Source organism: Bombina bombina, chromosome 11 (genome assembly GCF_027579735.1).
Source record: "Bombina bombina isolate aBomBom1 chromosome 11, aBomBom1.pri, whole genome shotgun sequence".
Taxonomy (NCBI): Eukaryota; Metazoa; Chordata; class Amphibia; order Anura; family Bombinatoridae; genus Bombina; species Bombina bombina.
The window spans coordinates 43423113-43437589 of record NC_069509.1 but is presented as its reverse complement, the minus strand read 5'-3'; the positions used below and the strand labels follow the sequence as shown (position 1 = coordinate 43437589).

The 14477-nt window shown below is 37.7% G+C and overlaps 1 protein-coding gene across 1 annotated transcript in view; it reads right to left on the bottom strand.

Moving 5' to 3' along the window:
• LOC128641646 (uncharacterized) overlaps positions 1–14477 on the bottom strand; it is a 48303-nt gene that overhangs the window by 11320 nt on the left and 22506 nt on the right. Inside the window, exon 2 of the mRNA XM_053694181.1 lies at positions 2666–2998. Coding sequence (XP_053550156.1) covers positions 2666–2998 — 333 coding nt within the window. The remainder of the gene's footprint in view (positions 1–2665; positions 2999–14477) is intronic.

The window sequence follows — 14477 nt, the reverse complement described above, 5'->3', positions numbered from 1 at the left end:
CCATTACAATAAGTTTCCCTGTAACTCTAATAATAAACTTACCCATTACAGTAAGTTTCCCTGTAACTCTAATAATAAACTTACCCATTACAATAAGTTTCCCTGTAACTCTAATGATAAACTTACCCATTACAATAAGTTTCCCTGTAACTCTAATAATAAACTTACCCATTACAATAAGTTTTCCTGTAACTCTAATGATAAACTTACCCATTACAGTAAGTTTCTCTGTAACTCTAATGATAAACTTACCCATTACAGTAAGTTTCCCTGTAACTCTAATGATAAACTTACCCATTACAGTAAGTTTCCCTGTAACTCTAATGATAAACTTACCCATTACAGTAAGTTTCCCTGTAACTCTAATGATAAACTTACCCATTACAATAAGTTTCCCAGTAACGCTAATAATAAACTTACCCATTACAGTAAGTTTCCCCTGTAACTCTAATGATAAACTTACCCATTACAGTAAGTTTCCCTGTAACTCTAATGATAAACTTACCCATTACAGTAAGTTTCCCTGTAACTCTAATGATAAACTTACCCATTACAGTAAGTTCCCCTGTAACTCTAATGATAAACTTACCCATTACAATAAGCTTCCCTGTGCTTCTCTCTATTGGCTGCTCCCGTGTAGGATGTAGCACCCTGCAGATATATTCTGCGCCTTGGTCTGTACTTAGTGTTGGGGTGACAGTCTCAAGTTTCCCTGTAACTCTAATGATAAACTTACCCATTACAGTAAGTTTCCCTGTAACTCTAATGATAAACTTACCCATTACAATAAGTTTCCCAGTAACGCTAATAATAAACTTACCCATTACAGTAAGTTTTCCTGTAACTCTAATGATAAACTTACCCATTACAGTAAGTTTCTCTGTAACTCTAATGATAAACTTACCCATTACAGTAAGTTTCCCTGTAACTCTAATTATAAACTTACCCATTACAGTAAGTTTCCCTGTAACTCTAATGATAAACTTACCCATTACAATAAATTTCCCTGTAACTCTATAGATAAACTTACCTATTACAATAAGTTTCCAAGTAACTCTAATGATAAACTTACACATTACAGTAAGTTCCCCTGTAAATCTAATGATAAACTTACCCATTACAATAAGTTTCCCTGTAACTCTAATGATAAACTTACCCATTACAGTAAGTTTCCCTGTAACTCTAATGATAAACTTACCCATTACAGTAAGTTTCCCTGTAATTCTAATGATAAACGTACCCATTACAGTAAGATTCCTGTAACTCTAATAATAAACGTACTAATTACAGTAAGTTTCGCTGTAACTCTAATGATAAACTTACCCATTACAATAAGTTTCCCTGTAACTCTAATGATAAAATTACCCATTACAGTAAGTTTCTCTGTAACTCTAATGATAAACTTACCCATTACAGTAAGTTCCCCTGTAACTCTAATGATAAACTTACCCATGACAGTAAGTTCCCTGTAACTCTAATGATAAATTTACCCATTACAGTAAGTTTCCCTGTAACTCTAATAATAAACTTACCCATTACAGTAAGTTCCCCTGTAACTCTAATGATAAACTTACCCATGACAGTAAGTTCCCTGTAACTCTAATGATAAACTTACCCATTACAGTAAGTTTACCTGTAACTATAATAATAAACTTACCTATTACAGTAAGTTTCCCTGTAACTCTAATGATAAACTTACCCATTACAGTAAGTGTCCCTGTAACTCTAATGATAAACTTACCCATTACAGTAAGTTTCCCTGTAACTCTAATTATAAACTTACCCATTACAATAAGTTTCCCTGTAACTCTAATGATAAACTTACCCATTACAGTAAGTTTCCCTGTAACTCTAATTATAATCTTACCCATTACAATAAGTTTCCCTGTAACTCTAATGATAAACTTACCCATTACAATAAGTTTCCCTGTAACTCTAATGATAAACTTACTTATTACAGTTAGTTTCCCTGTAACTCTAATAATAAACTTACCCATTACAGTAAGTTTCCCTGTAACTCTAATGATAAAATTACCCATTACAGTAAGTTTCCCTGTAACTCTAATGATAAACTTACCCATTACAATAAGTTTCCCTGTAACTCTAATTATAAACTTACCCATTACAGTAAGTTTCCCTGTAACTCTAATAATAAACTTACCCATTACAATAAGTTTCCCTGTAACTCTAATAATAAACTTACCCATTACAATAAGTTTCCCTGTAACTCTAATAATAAACTTACCCATTACAATAAGTTTTCCTGTAACTCTAATGATAAACTTACCCATTACAGTAAGTTTCTCTGTAACTCTAATGATAAACTTACCCATTACAGTAAGTTTCCCTGTAACTCTAATTATAAACTTACCCATTACAGTAAGTTTCCCTGTAACTCTAATGATAAACTTACCCATTACAGTAAGTTTCCCTGTAACTCTAATGATAAACTTACCCATTACAATAAGTTTCCCAGTAACGCTAATAATAAACTTACCCATTACAGTAAGTTCCCCTGTAACTCTAATGATAAACTTACCCATTACAGTAAGTTTCCCTGTAACTCTAATGATAAACTTACCCATTACAGTAAGTTTCCCTGTAACTCTAATGATAAACTTACCCATTACAGTAAGTTCCCCTGTAACTCTAATGATAAACTTACCCATTACAATAAGCTTCCCTGTGCTTCTCTCTATTGGCTGCTCCCGTGTAGGATGTAGCACCCTGCAGATATATTCTGCGCCTTGGTCTGTACTTAGTGTTGGGGTGACAGTCAGGCTGGTTGTGCAGCTGTAGGTGTTATCCTGATCTCTCTGTGACTTTATATCAGGCTTGGCCATTGCAGTTAATTTCTGGCTTCCTTCTTCTCTTCTCAGCCATCTCACAGTCAGTGCATCTGGGAAATACTGTGAGATGTTACATTGCAGGGTGACCGGTGTCTCATGAAGCATTAGAGGTGTCAGTATTTCTTCCACTATTGGTTCCCAAATTAAATCTACCAGAGAAATAAACAAAGATGAGATTGTGCTGTATATGCTCACAAGTTCACATTACAAACAAGTTATCAAACAAATTAACACAACAGATTGACAGAGACTAACAAATTACATATTTGGCAGTTTAAAGAGAAATATCACAATTTTCTATAAACAACAGTGTTTTAAAACGTATTACCGCTTTGTTGGTGTTTTGCGTGAAATGCGTGTTCCTGTTTTAAAAAAAGTGCCCCTCTCCACCCACACAGGGAGTTGTCCTTATCAACCAATAAGCATTAGTATGAAGTATACATGTATACTGATCTGTTAGTTTCTAGTTAAAGGGGTATAATAGTCAAAGTTGAAATGTGCATAAGTGTATTACAGTTTTGAATGGAAGTATTTTTACATTAAAGTGACAGTCAACACCAGAATTTTTGTTGTTTAAAAAGATAGATAATCCCTTTATTACCCATTCCTCAGTTTTGCATAACAGGCACAGTTATATTATTACACGTTTTACCTCTGTGATTACCTTGTATCTAAGCCTCTGCCGACTGCCACCTTATTAAAGTTCTTTTGACAGACTTGCATTTTAGCCAATCAGTGCTGACTTCTAGGTAACTTCACGTGCGTGAGCTCAATGCTATCTATATGAAACACATGAACTAACGCCCTCTAGTGGTGAACAACTGTCAAAATGCATTTATATTAGAGGCAGCCTTCAAGGTCTAAGAAATTAGCATATGACCCTCCTAGGTTTAGCTTTCAACTAAGAATACAAAAAGAACAAAGCAACATTGGTGATAAAAGAAAATCGGAAAGTTGTTTAAAATTACATGCCCTATCTGAATCATGAAAGTTTATTTTGAACTTGACTGTCTCTTTAAATTTGCATTAACTGAGCACGTCTTGTGCACCCTCGTTGTAACAATAATTATTTATAGACTTATATGCAGTGAAGCTAAGCAATCAAGCCCAGATTACAAATGGAGCAACAAACATATTAATGCTATTGAGAGCTAACATTGCTTGAGCACACTCGATAATTATTTATTTATATGTGTTCTCATATCACAAGGTGAAAGTTATACTTTAGTGCTCAAGTGAAAGTCTAGGATGCACTAACAACTGCATGACGGCTTTCACAGATGCAGCAAATCTGTCACATAATAGACTTCTATGGGGATACACTAATAATCCCATGTACACTATCCCTAGGCTCGAGCACTAAACCGAAGGTCAAATAGAGGGTTCTGAACTTACTTTTACCTGAGGAGGTAGTAAATGCCAATACCTTTGATACATTTTAAAATGTTTAAATACATTTCTGGCTAGAAACAGAATTCAGGGATATGATTGCTTGTGTTAAATGGGTCACCTTTTTAATGGGTTTAATTTAAACTTAACTGGAGCTTTATGGTAAATAAATTAAGAATATTATAGGTTGAACTCGATGGACTTCTGTCTTTTTTCAACCTCATCTACTATGTTACGTTTAAACTGCTGTTTTGTATTGAAATATACATACATATGCACACACACATACATATATATACACATATATCTACAATAATGTAAACACATAAATATACAGATTTGAGCCCTTCACAGTCCAGCACCTGAGGATAGACCGTATCCCTTTAAGTAACCACTAAATCATTTTTAATAAACCTTAATTTACATCTAAAGGGACAGTGTACTCTAAAATTGTTTTTCCATTAATGTGTTTCCAATGACTTATACCAGCTGCAGAGTATAAAATGTATGATAATGTGCTTATTTTTGTTTATTTTTGTATATTAAATAGCTAGTTCTATAAGAATGCCTGCCAGCCCTTCTATTTTCCTGGTGGAATGATCTAAAGCCCCTTTTTGCCATGAAAACAGTGTGTCTCGCAAAGGGGCTTATACTGCATTTCATATGCGAAGGATATGCATACATTACAAAAGTGCACAATAAAATTCATATTATAAAAATGTTACAAAAATGAATAATTGAACCATTCACACAAAAATACGCAAGAACAATTGTATTGTTAAGTTGCATCAAAATTCATAACAAAATTGTTCACCAAAAATCGTATTTTATCGAAAATGTAAAATTTGAAGGTCAATTACACAGGAATAAATCATATTAACTATGCACAGCGTAAATTATAATTTAAATACATTGGATGTGCAAAAAAATAAAGCAAAGAATTTGAACGTACAAAATACAAAACATAATTGTGTTTTTTTTGTAAAATGGGCTGAACATAAGGGTTCCATGGGCGTATATGAAATTTTTTCTCAAATTCCTGCTTAAAGGGACAGTCTAGACCCAATATGTATCCTTTACTACTTATTGTTACATACCAGACAAGCATCTTCCAATAGTTTCAACATCTATAAGCTTGTAAGAAGTACATGAAACTTTTAAATAATGATTGTTTGTTAGCAACCGAAAATGGCCCCCAAGCTCCGCACACTGCTTTCTTCTTGTCCAATTTAGCCCTGGTCTTGTGTGACAGTTTAGCCCTGGTCTTGTGTGACAGTTTAGCCCTGGTCTTGTGTGACAGTTTAGCCCTGGTCTTGTGTGACAGTTTAGCCCTGGTCTTGTGTGACAGTTTAGCCCTGGTCTTGTGTGACAGTTTAGCCCTGGTCTTGTGTGACAGTTTAGCCCTGGTCTTGTGTGACAGTTTAGCCCTGGTCTTGTGTGACAGTTTAGCCCTTGTCTTGTGTGACAGTTTAGCCCTTGTCTTGTGTGACAGTTTAGCCCTGGTCTTGTGTGACAGTTTAGCCCTGGTCTTGTGTGACAGTTTAGCCCTTGTCTTGTGTGACAGTTTAGCCCTGGTCTTGTGTGACAGTTTAGCCCTGGTCTTGTGTGACAGTTTAGCCCTTGTCTTGTGTGACAGTTTAGCCCTGGTCTTGTGTGACAGTTTAGCCCTGGTCTTGTGTGACAGTTTAGCCCTGGTCTTGTGTGACAGTTTAGCCCTGGTCTTGTGTGACAGTTTAGCAGTGCACGTTTAATATTTTTCAGTTAGCTATTTCAAATTGTGCATGTTCAGTTTGTTGCCTCAGCTGGAAATGCAGGGAACATTTATTGCAGGCGGACCGGCATCAGTTCCTACAACTAGCAATAGTTATTGACAGTTCTGTTTGCTTGTTACTTGTGAATTTTTTATATTGTGTGTGATTATTATATAAATAAACTTTATATTCTTGTGGGAAGAAAAAGTATTTTTTTCAATTATTTGTTATTGTTAATAAAGTCTAATGAAGTTTAACTCCTCATTATTTATGAATTTTATTAAAAATAAATATTTTCCCAATTTCCCTGTCTGTGCATGCATACATAGCTAAAAGTGCCTTTACATTGCGACCTATGGGAACTACAGTATGTATCCCCATTAAATATATATGTATAATGCTTATATACATATATATCTATGTGTTAATATGTGTATATTCACATATTAAACACATAAATATATATGTATATAATCATATACATATACAGTGGGGCAAAAAAGTATTTAGTCATTTAGTCAGCCACCAATTGTGCAAGTTCTCCCACTTAAGAAGATGAGAGAGGCCTGTAATTTTCATCATAGGTATACCTCAACTATGAGAGACAAAATGTGGAAACAAATCCAGACAATCACACTGTCTGATTTGGAAAGAAATTCTATTGGGCACATACTCAGAAGCAGCTGGCTTTTCTCTCCCAGGGTTATATACCTGTTTGATTCCTTGTGGATAAGTAATAGTGTGTGGGTTAAGCAGGAGTAGGAAGGCTGTATACCCTCTGACCTCAGGTAATGATGACCTCTAACCCCTGGTAGTGACTGATGATGTCTACCCCTGGTGATAATACTAGCATGCCTTCAGTTTTATATGATGAGCAGTGCTTACACCAGGGTAACGAACAGTGGCAGCCTCAGACTGCCAGCTAATGTGCTTGCCAACCCCAGGACCCCATACAATGAGTTACAGATACCCATACATGAGGTAGTGTGTGTGTCTATCTGTATCTATAAGTGTGTATCTGCATGTATAAGTGTAAGCTTTGTAGTGTTTGTGTGTGTGTATCTGTATGTATAAGTATATGCTATATAGTGTGTGTGTCTGCATGTATAAGTGTGTATCTGCATGTATAAGTGTAAGCTATGAAGTGTGTGTATCTGCATGTGTAAGTGTATACTATGTAGTGTGTGTATCTGCATGTATAAGTGTAAGCTATGTAGTGTGTGTGCATCTGCATGTGTAAGTGTATACTATGTAGTGTGTGTGTGTATCTGCATGTGTAAGTGTATACTATGTAGTGTGTGTGTATCTGCATGTGCAAGTGTATGCTATGCAGTGTGTGTGTGTGTATCTGCATGTGTAAGTGTATACTATGTAGTGTGTGTGTGTATCTGCATGTGTAAATGTATACTATGTAGTGTGTGTGTGTGTATCTGCATGTATAATTGTAAGCTATGTAGTGTGTGTGTGTGTGCATCTGAATGTATAAGTGTATGCTATGTAGTGTGTGTGTGTGTGCATCTGAATGTATAAGTGTATACTATGTAGTGTGTGTGTGTGTGTGTATCTGCATTTATAAGTGTATGCTATGTAGTGTGTGTATCTTCCTGTATAAGTGTATGATATGTAGTCTGTGTCTGCATGTGTAAGTGTATGCATTGTATTGTGTGTGTATCTGCATGTGTAAGTGTATGGTATAACAATAACCAGGGTGATAAACCCAATAGGGGGCGCTATTGTATATGAAATGTACTTCACAACTGTATTTCAAAATTACAATGCAAATATTAGGTACATACACATATATATACATACACAAACATATATGAATATATATATAAAGATATAAACACCTGCAAAAATCAGCAGATTCTATATATTACAACATAGCAATGTAAATATACATACACCACTTTATACCAGAGTCCCCAAACATGGATGGAGAACAACCAAGATGATAGAAAGTCCAGTATAATTTCTGGTGTATAAATTCTGTAGAGTTCTACAGAATTTATACACCAGAAATTATACTGGACTTTCTATCATCTAAGTGTATGGTATGTAGTGTGTGTATGTGTAAGTGTATCCTATGTAGTGTGTTACTGTGCATTTTTGCTAACTTAAAGGCCAGAATCTAGAATATTAATGAGGAAAGCAGAGAGCAGTTTTAAAGTATCTATTATTAAATGTACAATTAAGATAAAAATATTTAGCACTGTCTCTGCAAAGGTTAAATAAATACAGAGCTCACATAGCTATACCACTGGTTTGAGCTTGTGTTTGATTTGCTGCCTAAGACCTAGATTTGGAGTTCGGCGGTAGCCGTGAAAACCAGCGTTAGAGGCTCCTAACGCTGGTTTTAGGCTACCGCCGGTATTTAGAGTCATGTAGGTAAGGGTCTAACGCTCACTTTTCAGCCGCGACTTTTCCATACCGCAGATCCCCCTACGCCATTTGCGTATCCTATCTTTTCAATGGGATCTTCCTAACTCCGGTATTTAGAGTCGTTTCTGCAGTGAGCGTTAGAGCTCTAACGACAAAACTCCAGCCGCAGAAAAAAAGCAGGAGTTAAGAGCTTTCTGGCTAACGCCGGTTTATAAAGCTCTTAACTACTGTACCCTAAAGTACACTAACACCCATAAACTACCTATGTACCCCTAAACCGAGCTCCCCCCACATCGCCGCCACTCGATTAAAATTTTTAACCCCTAATCTGCCGACCGCCACCTACGTTATACTTATGTACCCCTAATCTGCTGCCCCTAACACCGCCGACCCCTATATTATATTTATTAACCCCTAACTTGCCCCCCACAACGTCGCCGCAAGCTACTTAAAATAATTAACCCCTAATCTTCCGACCGCAAATCGCCGCCACCTACGTTATCCCTATGTACCCCTAATCTGCTGCCCCTAACATCGCCGACCCCTATGTTATATTTATTAACCCCTAATCTGCCCCCCACAACGTCGCCGACACCTACCTACACTTATTAACCCCTAATCTGCCGAGCGGACCTGAGCGCTACTATAATAAATGTATTAACCCCTAATCCGCCTCACTAACCCTATCATAAATAGTATTAACCCCTAATCTGCCCTCCCTAACATCGCCGACACCTACCTTCAATTATTAACCCCTAATCTGCCGACCGGAGCTCACCGCTATTCTAATAAATGGATTAACCCCTAAAGCTAAGTCTAACCCTAACACTAACACCCCCCTAACTTAAATATAATTTACATCTAACGAAATAAATTAACTCTTATTAAATAAATGATTCCTATTTAAAGCTAAATACTTACCTGTAAAATAAATCATAATATAGCTACAATATAAATTACATTTATATTATAGCTATTTTAGGATTAATATTTATTTTACAGGCAACTTTGTAATTATTTTAACCAGGTACAATAGCTATTAAATAGTTAAGAACTATTTAATAGTTACCTAGTTAAAATAATAACAAATTTACCTGTAAAATAAATCCTAACCTAAGTTATAATTAAACCTAACACTACCCTATCAATAAAATAATTAAATAAACTACCTACAATTACCTACAATTAACCTAACACTACACTATCAATAAATTAAATAAACACAATTGCTACAAATAAATTCAATTAAATAAACTATCTAAAGTACAAAAAATAAAAAAGAACTAAGTTACAGAAAATAAAAAAATATTTACAAACATAAGAAAAATATTACAACAATTTTAAACTAATTACACCTACTCTAAGCCCCCTAATAAAATAACAAAGCCCCCCAAAATAAAAAATTCCCTACCCTATTCTAAAATACAAAAATTACAAGCTCTTTTACCTTACCAGCCCTGAACAGGGCCCTTTGCGGGGCATGCCCCAAGAAGTTCAGCTCTTTTGCCTGTAAAAAAAAACATACAATACCCCCCCCCCCAACATTACAACCCACCACCCACATACCCCTAATCTAACCCAAACCCCCCTTAAATAAACCTAACACTAAGCCCCTGAAGATCTTCCTACCTTGTCTTCACCTCACCAGGTATCACCGATCCGTCCTGGCTCCAAGATCTTCATCCAACCCAAGCGGGGGTTGGCGATCCATAATCCGGTGCTCCAAAGTCTTCCTCCTATCCGGCAAGAAGAGGACATCCGGACCGGCAAACATCTTCTCCAAGCGGCATCTTCTATGTTCTTCCATCCGATGACGACCGGCTCCATCTTGAAGACCTCCAGCGCGGATCCATCCTCTTCTTCCGACGACTAGACGACGAATGACGGTTCCTTTAAGGGACGTCATCCAAGATGGCGTCCCTCGAATTCCGATTGGCTGATAGGATTCTATCAGCCAATCGGAATTAAGGTAGGAATTTTCTGATTGGCTGATGGAATCAGCCAATCAGAATCAAGTTCAATCCGATTGGCTGATCCAATCATCCAATCAGATTGAGCTCGCATTCTATTGGCTGTTCCGATCAGCCAATAGAATGCGAGCTCAATCCTTAAAGGAACCGTCATTCGTCGTATAGTCGTCGGAAGAAGAGGATGGATCCGCGCTGGAGGTCTTCAAGATGGAGCCGGTCGTCATCGGATGGAAGAACATAGAAGATGCCGCTTGGAGAAGATGTTTGCCGGTCCGGATGTCCTCTTCTTGCCGGATAGGAGGAAGACTTTGGAGCACCGGATTATGGATCGCCAACCCCCGCTTGGGTTGGATGAAGATCTTGGAGCCAGGACGGATCGGTGATACCTGGATGGTGAAGACAAGGTAGGAAGATCTTCAGGGGCTTAGTGTTAGGTTTATTTAAGGGGGGTTTGGGTTAGATTAGGGGTATGTGGGTGGTGGGTTGTAATGTTGGGGGGGGGTATTGTATGTTTTTTTTTACAGGCAAAAGAGCTGAACTTCTTGGGGCATGCCCCGCAAAGGGCCCTGTTCAGGGCTGGTAAGGTAAAAGAGCTTGTAATTTTTGTATTTTAGAATAGGGTAGGGAATTTTTTATTTTGGGGGGCTTTGTTATTTTATTAGGGGGCTTAGAGTAGGTGTAATTAGTTTAAAATTGTTGTAATATTTTTCTTATGTTTGTAAATATTTTTTTATTTTCTGTAACTTAGTTCTTTTTTATTTTTTGTACTTTAGATAGTTTATTTAATTGAATTTATTTGTAGCAATTGTGTTTATTTAATTTATTGATAGTGTAGTGTTAGGTTAATTGTAGGTAATTGTAGGTAGTTTATTTAATTATTTTATTGATAGGGTAGTGTTAGGTTTAATTATAACTTAGGTTAGGATTTATTTTACAGGTAAATTTGTTATTATTTTAACTAGGTAACTATTAAATAGTTCTTAACTATTTAATAGCTATTGTACCTGGTTAAAATAATTACAAAGTTGCCTGTAAAATAAATATTAATCCTAAAATAGCTATAATATAAATGTAATTTATATTGTAGCTATATTATGATTTATTTTACAGGTAAGTATTTAGCTTTAAATAGGAATCATTTATTTAATAAGAGTTAATTTATTTCGTTAGATGTAAATTATATTTAAGTTAGGGGGGTGTTAGTGTTAGGGTTAGACTTAGCTTTAGGGGTTAATCCATTTATTAGAATAGCGGTGAGCTCCGGTCGGCAGATTAGGGGTTAATAATTGAAGGTAGGTGTCGGCGATGTTAGGGAGGGCAGATTAGGGGTTAATACTATTTATGATAGGGTTAGTGAGGCGGATTAGGGGTTAATACATTTATTATAGTAGCGCTCAGGTCCGCTCGGCAGATTAGGGGTTAATAAGTGTAGGTAGGTGTCGGCGACGTTGTGGGGGGCAGATTAGGGGTTAATAAATATAACATAGGGGTCGGCGATGTTAGGGCAGCAGATTAGGGGTACATAGGGATAACGTAGGTGGCGGCGGTTTACGGAGCGGCAGATTAGGGGTTAAAAGTGTAATGCAGGGGTCAGCGATAGCGGGGGCGGCAGAATAGGGGTTAATAAGTGTAAGGTTAGGGGTGTTTAGACTCGGGGTACATGTTAGAGTGTTAGGTGCAGAGGTAGGAAGTGTTTCCCCATAGGAAACAATGGGGCTGCGTTAGGAGCTGAACGCGGCTTTTTTGCAGGTGTTAGGTTTTTTTTCAGCTCAAACAGCCCCATTGTTTCCTATGGGAGAATCGTGCACGAGCACGTTTTTGAGGCTGGCCGCGTCCGTAAGCAACTCTGGTATCGAGAGTTGCATTTGCGGTAAAAATGCTCTACGCTCCTTTTTTGGAGCCTAACGCAGCATTTTTTTGGACTCTCGATACCAGAGTTAATTTTATGGTGCGGCCAGAAAAAAACCCGCGGAGCGTTAACAGCCCTTTTACCGCCGAACTCCAAATCTAGGCCTAAGAGTATTAAAAGATATGAATTTATTTAGAATTTTATTTATATTACTTTGGCCTTATGATTTTTTAAATTTTTCAAAATTCAAAAGAGGGACACCCCCCCCCCCCAAATTTGAAATGTGGTGGGCAGGAGCGGGGGCGGTGTCCCTCTTTTGAATTTTGAAATGTTGGGAGGTATGTACAGTGCTGAAAACTGCTTACAGATATGCTGGAAGGTGTTAAACTCACATGCCCCTTGCTGCTCCACTCAATAACTACGGTCTGTTTAAACTCCTCCCTTTACCTACAGCCTGACAAATTCTATGTGGGTAAAGGTGAAGCTAAACTTAATCTAAATTAAATATGCTGCATAAATATATTTATTGAATCAATGCAGTGCATCATTTTATTTAGATTAAAGGGCCACTAAACCCAAAATCTTTCTTTCATGATTCAGATGGAGAATAGAAATTTAAACAACATTACAATTTACTTCTATTATTTATTTTGCTTCATTTTTTAGATATCCTTAATTGAAGAAAAAGCAATGCACATGGTGAGCCAATCACACGGGGCTTCTATGTGCAGCAACGAATATGCAGCTGCTGAGCATATCTAGATATGCTTTTCAGCAAAGAATATCAAGAGAATAAAACAAACTAGATAATATAAGTAAATTAGAAAGATGTTTAAAATTGCATTCTCTTTCTAAATCATGAAAGAAAAAATGTGGGTGTCATGTCCCTTTAAGCATCCAGAGTCAGTGCCACCACTTAGGGCTAGATTTATTAAAGCTGAGGCATACAGGGGCGCGTATACGCACCCCTGTACGCCTCAGCTCGACTGTGGCGGGGCAAAATTACCCGTAGGTATTTGCCATTGCACATGAGCGCAATTTTGCTCTCGCGTGCAATTCCGCCCCCTGCCCGCGCACAGCCAATCACGCGCGGGCAGGAGCTGTCAATCTCCTCGGTCGGACTAGACCGAGGAGATTTAATTTTGCCACCTTAGAGGGGGCGAAGAGGTTAGGGAAGCAGCGGCCTGGTGACCGCTGCTTGATAAATTGCAGCGAGCAAGTGCTTATGAGAACTTGCAGCCGTAGGGCTTTAATAAATCTAGCCCTTAGTCTTCTCCTCAGAACACCTGGCCCCATAACAAATGGTAAAACAAATCAGACACCGGAGGGAGTGGAGGAGATGGGGAGCGAGGGAGGGGTTGCTAGAGGAGTCAGAACAAACTAAGACTCCCGGTAAAACCAGACTGAGCCTGCTGCCCACATGTGCAGAGCTGCTGCATCTCTTCTCTACTAGTGATTGATGAACTGATACACGGGTGAGACAGCATGAGCCTACAAGCCAAACATCCTGACTCCCCGGGACATTTAACCCCATACTAATAATTTTCTACCTGCAGCAGAGCAGCCTCCCTCTACTCACACTATCCATAGCTAGCTGATGCAGTACTGCATTTAACGCTATGCCAGTATACCGCTATTGAGACAAGCCGGAACAAATTTTTAACATTCAGTTTCTGAGGAATGATTAGACAGCAGCACTCATCTGTATCAACTGTTCATGCACAAGTCAGCATGCGCATTATTAAAAATTATTTATGAGTCGATCTTAATTGGCCACAGCTAGGCATATCCAACTATACACCAAGTGGTGGGCGGAGCTTAATTTCCATTTTTAACTACAAACGGGCAATGGATATTTGAAGTTTTCCTGCACTTCATAGAAGCAGAGAGATGAGGGACGTGTTAAACATTGTTTAAATGACATTTAACAATAAGTAAACAAAAAATTTACTGGGTGTAGACTGTCCCCTTAATTCTATAAACATTTGGCACTACAGTTCTAACTGTTTTTTCACACCAGTTAAAAAGGGGTCGGCTAGATTTGGAGTTTTGTCGGTAACGACCCGAAAAACTAACGCCGGCTTTTTTCTGGCCGCACCATAAAAATAACTCTGGTATTGAGAGTCCACAGAATGGCTGCGTTAAGCTCCAAAAAAGGAGCGTAGAGCATTTTTAACGCAGCTTCAACTCTCGATACCAGAGTTGCTTACGGACGCGGCCAGCCTCAAAAACGTGCTCGTGCACGATTCCCCCATAGGAAACAATGGGGCTGTTTGAGCTGAAAAAA